The following is a 7,194-nucleotide window of genomic DNA, read 5'->3' as shown; positions in this document are numbered from 1 at the left end:
TTTAAACTTCACAATCATTTCCAAAAGATTTCGAAAAATACATACAAGTCAATTCATGCGAGTAGAAATATACTTTGTTGTCAAGAAAATAGTGGAATTTTCATCTAAAAAAGATTAATTTTAACCCAGAAAGGGAAACTTCTAACAAAATAGTTCAGATTTCTAGGTAAAAAGTCGAATGTTTAAAAAAACATTTGACAAAACAGTTGAATTTTCAACTAAAAAAAGCATTTTTAACAAAAAATCACTTTTATGCCTAAAAATAATTTTATAATCCGCAAATTTTCAATCAAGAAAAAATAATGTTCAACTAAATAGTAGAGTTTTCAAGACAATTAGATGAACTTTTTAGAAATCAGTTGAATTTTCAACTAAAAAAAAGCATTTTTAATAAAAAAATTAATTTAATACCTGAAAATAATTTTTTAATCCGAAAGATTGATTTTTTCCCAAAAAGATGAATATTTACAAAAAAATTATGCATTTTTAACCCCCGAAAGACGAATTTTTAACAAAATAGTTAAGCTTTCTATCTAAAAAGTCGATAGTTTGAGAAAAAAACTTGACTTTTAAACTAAAAAAGACCATTTTTTAACAAAATAGTTAAATTTAAAAGAAAATAATTAAATTCCAACCAAATGATAGAATTTGTAACCAAAAAGAGATCAATTCTGAACCAAAGACATAATAGTAGACTTTTGAATTAAAACGTATAAACTTTCAATCAAAATTAGTTATTGGAAAAGGGAGGTATAGGAAAATGAGTGAGAATGATGTGATTAAAGAAACCGCAATGAAAATTTTGGACAAGGAAGATACTGATATTATTACAGAATACAAATTGGGACGTTTCGCAAGAAAAGGGTCCTTTTTATCAATCGTATTTTATGGGATATTCGCGTTTTTGTGATTCAGGATTCAAGATATAGATTTTTTATTTTCGATAGGAAACTATTCATCAATCAATCATCATAGTATAATAGGAGCATTAATTTTGTAACGAAACATTAACTTGAAAATCTTAAATATAAAATACACCGCTTTTTTGCCAGAGATGGTTGGTAAAACTGAGCATAATTCGAAGCACATATTTTCGAACAGCAAGATGATAGTTATTGCAAAAGTTTAAAAATTCAAACAAATTCAAGGCAGCCGTGTTAATCAAATGACAAATTACCCATCATTTTCAGGTTCGCTAACATTTTTCACGGTCAATGAAATTAAAAAATTCGAACTCTAAAGCTAAAAATGTTTGCATTTGAAGTAATAAAAACTGAGCTGCAAATCATTTTAACAGTTTTAAGCTAGAAATATTACAATTTGAACGATTTCATTTTTGTTTATAAACTGAACACTTCTTAAATTAAAAGTTAAATTTTTTAGTTTTAAATAGTTTGACAATCCTCAAAAAGTCCTCAAAAAATCCTAAGAAATTTTATTTCAAAATCTTGAATCAAATTCATCGACATGTTTACGTTTATTTAAATTATAAATTATTTTAAACTTTTTTTAGAACTTCTAAACGTCTTTTAAAATGATTTTAATCCTTCCTAATTTTTTTTAAATCCTGCAAAATAAAAAATGTTTCCTTAAAATCTTCCATATTCATGTTTCACAATTGTGGACGTCTTTTTCAGTATTCTCTTAAAATTAATTTTACTGAAATTTCGGTACGAATATCCGGATTATGTGGGTATACGTAGACACTTTGTTTAAATGATTTGAAATCATTTCAAATTTTTCATTAATTTTGAATCTTTTCAGATTTTCTAAATATCTCTTCAATTTACTCGAATTTTTTCTAGGAAGTATAGGTGTTTGATATTAATTTTACATAAAAATTCAATAATTTTAATTGTAAATTAAATTTTTTCAAATAGAACAATAAAAATATCAGCGATCAAAGTTTACCTTTTTGTTTAGTTTTGAATATTTGATTTATAATTACCGATTTTACATAAACCATCAAATATTTCTGAATATTAAAAAATTGTGAATGTATTATTTTGAAGTTATTTAAAAACTGAAACCAGTTTATAAAGTTTCAATTGGGCGTTTACATTTGTTTAACTAAAAAGACTTTTCAATCGAAACAATTTAATTTTTATAGGTAAAATCTAAAAATTCTTAAATTTGAAACTGATTTCGAGTGGTCTTGTAAAATCCGCTATGATTCACTTGTTAATCCTTAATGTATAGTTTAATGTAAAAAATCATGATAATTTATATTCACATTTGATCAACAAAATAGGTTTTATTATCCAAAACTGTACGATTTCAAATGTTTCTAATTTTTAAGTCTTTAACATTTTTTTGAATGAAATATTGAAACATGAAAAATAAAATCCACAATGTAAAATTTGTAAGTAAAAGATTTTTCGAATTACGCATTGTAAACTTAATGATATGATAATTTATAAAAATAAAAATTTAACTGATTGCTCAAAAAACTGTTGCAAGTAAACTTGGGACAGATTTAAAAAAATGAAAATTTGTAAAATGTCACTTCCCGTATTTTCCGGGCCTCAAAAAGTTCCCGGTTTCCCGGTCGAGCAGCCACCCTGCAATTCCCAGTTTTCGCAAAAATTACAAGCTATTTTCCTATTTTTTTATACGATTGGATTCCCCGATTTAGAAACAAGGCCAAGGCAAGCCAGGTCCTAAAACGGGTCTTATATCGGGAGTTGAGTGTATTTCTGCCCAAATTTAAGCAAATATTTTTTAATTCAAGATTGTTTACTTCTCATGGCCTCGCGTAAGTTGAATCAACATAGCGAGTCCGAGCCTCGTCTTGTGCCGACGAATGTAATTTTCCTGTTCATTTGACATCTCGCCACAGTGTGCGAATAAATCGTCCGACTCCGAACGACTCAAGGAAGTTGAAACTGCTCTTATCCATCTTCTTCGGAGGCTGGACAAACTACTGCCAACTACTGAGGAATTATTACTGTCCAATGAATGCGAACCTGATAAAAAAATTTCAAAAATAAGACACACTATTTTATGAAGCTTACTAGCTGACGAATAATTAATGTTGTAATCTTACTTCCGAGAGGAACAGGTATGTCTATATCCCACCCACTTCCTGTACTCGAACAGGTTGAGTTTTTTCTGAGCTCTGGACTGAGGCTGTTTCCTGATAAATTTCCTGAACTGGGCCGAGAGTCTAAAATAAGAAGAGCATTTCTTCAAAAATAGCAGATTATACTAAATTAATTTAATAGTTTTAATTTTCAATTTGACATACTTTGTGTTCGCACACTTCCACTGCTGGAACTAGAATCAATAATAGTAGAGTGCGCTTCTTCTGGATGTCTCTCACTAAATGGAAATCAAATAATTATTATTTTTTGATTCACTCATGATGTCCAGCGCAACTTCGTTTGCGAATTCTCGGATTTCCCGGGTCGGATTTAACGTTTTTATCTATATTCTCTTGTGATATATGCGTCTCAATTTCACGCGCCATTATTAGTTACACAAGTATTAAACGATACTAGCAAAATTAAAAAAATGTATATTCGTTTATCAGGATCGTTATGACTTTACCAAGAGGACGTTCAGGTTTTGGCGCAATCAAAAAAAAAATCAACACAGTTTTGTGAAAACATCGATTAAATTCTACGGAAATTTACGTTTAAAAAACGTCAACTTTTTTTCGCAATACGTCTGGCAGAAGGGTCAAAAATGCTTCAACAAAGTATTACTGAACACGGAAATGTTGTATTCGAGGTTATATTTTTCATCCTACTTTGAGCAAAAAAATGTAACATATTTTATTATCAAAATTAGATGACTTTATGCAACTAACAAAAACTAGTTAGTCCCATACTTCTTTCAAGTGATGTATATTGAAAAAAATGGTATTAAAAAGTTAATTCTACTATATAATTATTATTTATATTTTATTTAATATTTGTTTCGTTGATTAGAAGCAGTATAAAAATTACTAAAATAAATACAAACATGACTAAAACTTGAAATTTGAATAAAAAAACTTCTAGATATGAATTTGTTGGAAAAATAAATAATTTGATATTCACAACAAGATAAAAACAATTTATCGAAAAAATGTATTTTTTCAACCTTTTTTAATTAAAATTTTGTTTACCCTAAATCTAATAATTTTAAAATAGAGGGATCGCTGGACCGAAAAATGATGGATAATTTTGAAAACTGAGGAAACCCAAGAAATTTATATCACAAGTGCATTCTGAATCTTTTGGAAACTAAAAAATTTAAAAATTGGAACGAAAAAACGAAACTGTTTCAATTCAAAAGCCTTAATAGTTAAACAAATGCATACGTCCGTTTGAAACTTTATAAACTATTTTCAACCTTTAAATAATTTTAAACAAATAGATTTATGACCAATTTCAAAAAATCTAAAAATAAAGTAAATTTTAAAGAAAATTCAAAGTCAGTGTCGAATAATTTGGTATTTTGATATACTATTCTGTGGTGAAAATAAACAAACACGTATTTCACACTTAAATACATTCTTTATTTTTTACAATCATTCTAAGACTACCTACTCAAAAATGGGGTTAACCCATTTCCTTTTTTTATACGACGTGAGAAGTAATCTTTTAATTAAACCGAAAGAAATGTTTAAAATGACAAATTTGCTTTAATTTTTCTAAAATTCTTCTAATATTTACTACATATCTCGTAAGTTTCGTTCTTCGTAAACCATGGCTTAATATTCAAAAAATTATTTCGGAAAATCTCATTTTTGCATTTTTCTCGAAAAAAATGAAAGGTACAATAAAAATGTTCAGATAAAAGTTGAAATATCTAGAAAATTTCTATATAAAAAATACCTCGAAAATTGTTTAGCCCAAGTGAAACTGATGGGATGCCTTTTTTATATTAGCAGAAATTGTTTCAAAATATTTTTCCTAAAAATCTTCTTTTCATGTTTTCAAAATTCAATGAAAATAAAATTTATATTTTTTCTGGAAAGACTCGACTTTTTTATTTTTCCTCTATTTTGTTTACAGTTTCTGTTTATAAGAGAAACGTATAATAACAGTTCTATATATTTTTTTAAATACATTTTTTTATTTTTTCTCGTAAACTATTGCAAATTATTATAAAAGAGCGAAAAGTCGATTTTTTCTAACATAATTTTTGCAATGTTCAGCAATGATGTAACAAGAACGAATTTCATAAGATATGAAGTACAGATTTCCTACTAATACTCATAAATAAAATTAAATGGGGATTTAGAGAAAAATTACATCCTCGGAAAAAACTTCAGTTTGAAAACAAAACTTTCTGTCAATTTTTGAGAATTCACAGGTAATCTTCGAATGATTGTAACACGTCCGTGAATTTTTTTTGTGCATTTTTAAGTATAATCAAACTGTTCAGGTTTGAATATTTTATTTGTAATTGCTAATTTTAAATGAACAGTCCAATATTGATCAATATTAAATAATTTTTCTTTTTCATAATTAAAAATTTTCAAATTGAGTGGGTAAAAAATCGAGAATTTTAGACTAAAACAAGATTTGAATAAGATTTAAACTAATAAAAGCGTTTAAGCATGAATCTATTAATTTGAAGTTATTTTAGAATTTAAAATAGATTATAGTGAATTTTCAACTTTAACATTGGTAAATTCTTCTAATTTCAAACGAATTTAGATTCGTCTGGTAAAATTAATTATTGTTTGCTTTTAATCCTTAAAGTACAGTTTATTTTAAAAATCATAAATTAATTTATATTTACAGGTTAAAAAAATGTTGTTTTTTTTCATCAAAAATGTTCAATTTCAATCGTTTTAATTTTCCAATTGTTAAAGTTTCCATAACTAAATTTTTAAATTTTATAAAGTAAAAATGTACGGAGCATTCCACACATTATTTCCCACCAATTTTTTTCACGTAAAATATTTTTGTTCTTGTTCAACACTCAAAAATATTTGATACGTATTTTTTTATTTCAACATGACACGCAAAGTTTTCGAGAAATTAAAAAGAAATTTTATTTACATAAAAAAGTACATTTTTCAACTGCTTATTCTACAATATTAAACAAAGATATGAAAATTCATACGGAAGATGAAATGTGATGCTTTTCCTCAACATTCTAATAAAGTATACTAAAATCCACTTCAAATATTTATTTAATAATATAAATCAAATATTGATACACAAATAGATTTTTTCAATTCGGACCTGTTTAAAAAAATATATTTTTATTTTTATTTTAAAGAGTGGACTAAACGTTTTGCTTGTTCTGGTAAAAATGTAGGAGTGGGTAGTCATATACTTTCGAAGCAATGGATTTTGAAATAAAAAAATTGTAGTCGCTTTTTCATGTTACTTAATAATATGTTAAATTAACAAAATAAAACAGGTCCAGTTTGAACAAATTTATTTGTTTATAAATATTTGATTTATATTATTACATAAATTATTAAAGTGGATTTTAGTATACTCTATCGAAAGTTGAGGAAAAGCATCACATTTTATCTCCCGTATGAATTTTCACACCTTTATTTAATATTGCAGTATAAGCAATTGAAAAAATGTACTTTTTTATGTACATACAAATTTTGTTAATTTCTCGAAAACTTTGCGTGTCATATTAAAATAAAAAATACGTATCGAATATTTTTGAGTGTTAAACAAGAAAAAAAAAATTTCACGTGAAAAAAATGTTGGTGGCAAATATTGTGTGGACTGCCCCGTATACTTAAAAATGAACATCTAAAATGGAGAAATTATAGAGTAAAATATTTTAGAATTAGTCATTGAATTAGTCATTCAATTACAATTGAATACATGGTCTTGCTTACAAAATTCCCGTTCATTTCCACAGTTTCCCGTTTATTATTGAACCGTATAATTTTATAATATTAAGAATTCAGGACAGAAAATAAAAATTCCTAATATAAATTCATGACATCTTTCCCGGATCTGCTCACGAATTTCCGGCATTTCCCCGTATTTATTAATTTTCACAATATTGCTGGAAAATTCCCGGATCTCTGTAAAACCCCGTAATCACTGGAATTTTTTTTTCGCACGAATGAATATTTAAAAGAAAAAGTACCTTTGTTTGCAAGCGCTATGTTCTGATGCTGGGAAAACTTTGGTGCTCATCATACAAGGAGGAGAATTTATTGCGTGTATCTATATAAAAAATGCGAGGTATAACATTTTAAAACTTAAAGCTTTCACA

The 7,194-nt window shown here is 26.6% G+C and overlaps 1 protein-coding gene across 1 annotated transcript in view; it reads right to left on the bottom strand.

Moving 5' to 3' along the window:
- LOC117167488 (folliculin-interacting protein 1) overlaps window positions 1–7,159 on the bottom strand; it is a 15,584-nt gene extending 8,425 nt beyond the window's left edge. Inside the window, exons 1-4 of the mRNA XM_033352470.1 lie at window positions 7,066–7,159; window positions 3,248–3,321; window positions 3,047–3,166; window positions 2,741–2,966 (exon numbers count right to left, since the gene is read on the bottom strand). Of these exons, the coding sequence (XP_033208361.1) occupies window positions 2,741–2,966; window positions 3,047–3,166; window positions 3,248–3,321; window positions 7,066–7,118 (473 nt within the window). The 5' untranslated portion in view covers window positions 7,119–7,159. The remainder of the gene's footprint in view (window positions 1–2,740; window positions 2,967–3,046; window positions 3,167–3,247; window positions 3,322–7,065) is intronic.
- Between the last annotated feature and the right edge of the window lie 35 nt (window positions 7,160–7,194).

Source organism: Belonocnema kinseyi, chromosome 2 (genome assembly GCF_010883055.1).
Source record: "Belonocnema kinseyi isolate 2016_QV_RU_SX_M_011 chromosome 2, B_treatae_v1, whole genome shotgun sequence".
In the NCBI taxonomy this organism is placed as follows: domain Eukaryota; kingdom Metazoa; phylum Arthropoda; class Insecta; order Hymenoptera; family Cynipidae; genus Belonocnema; species Belonocnema kinseyi.
This window is presented reverse-complemented; position numbering and strand designations above follow the sequence as displayed.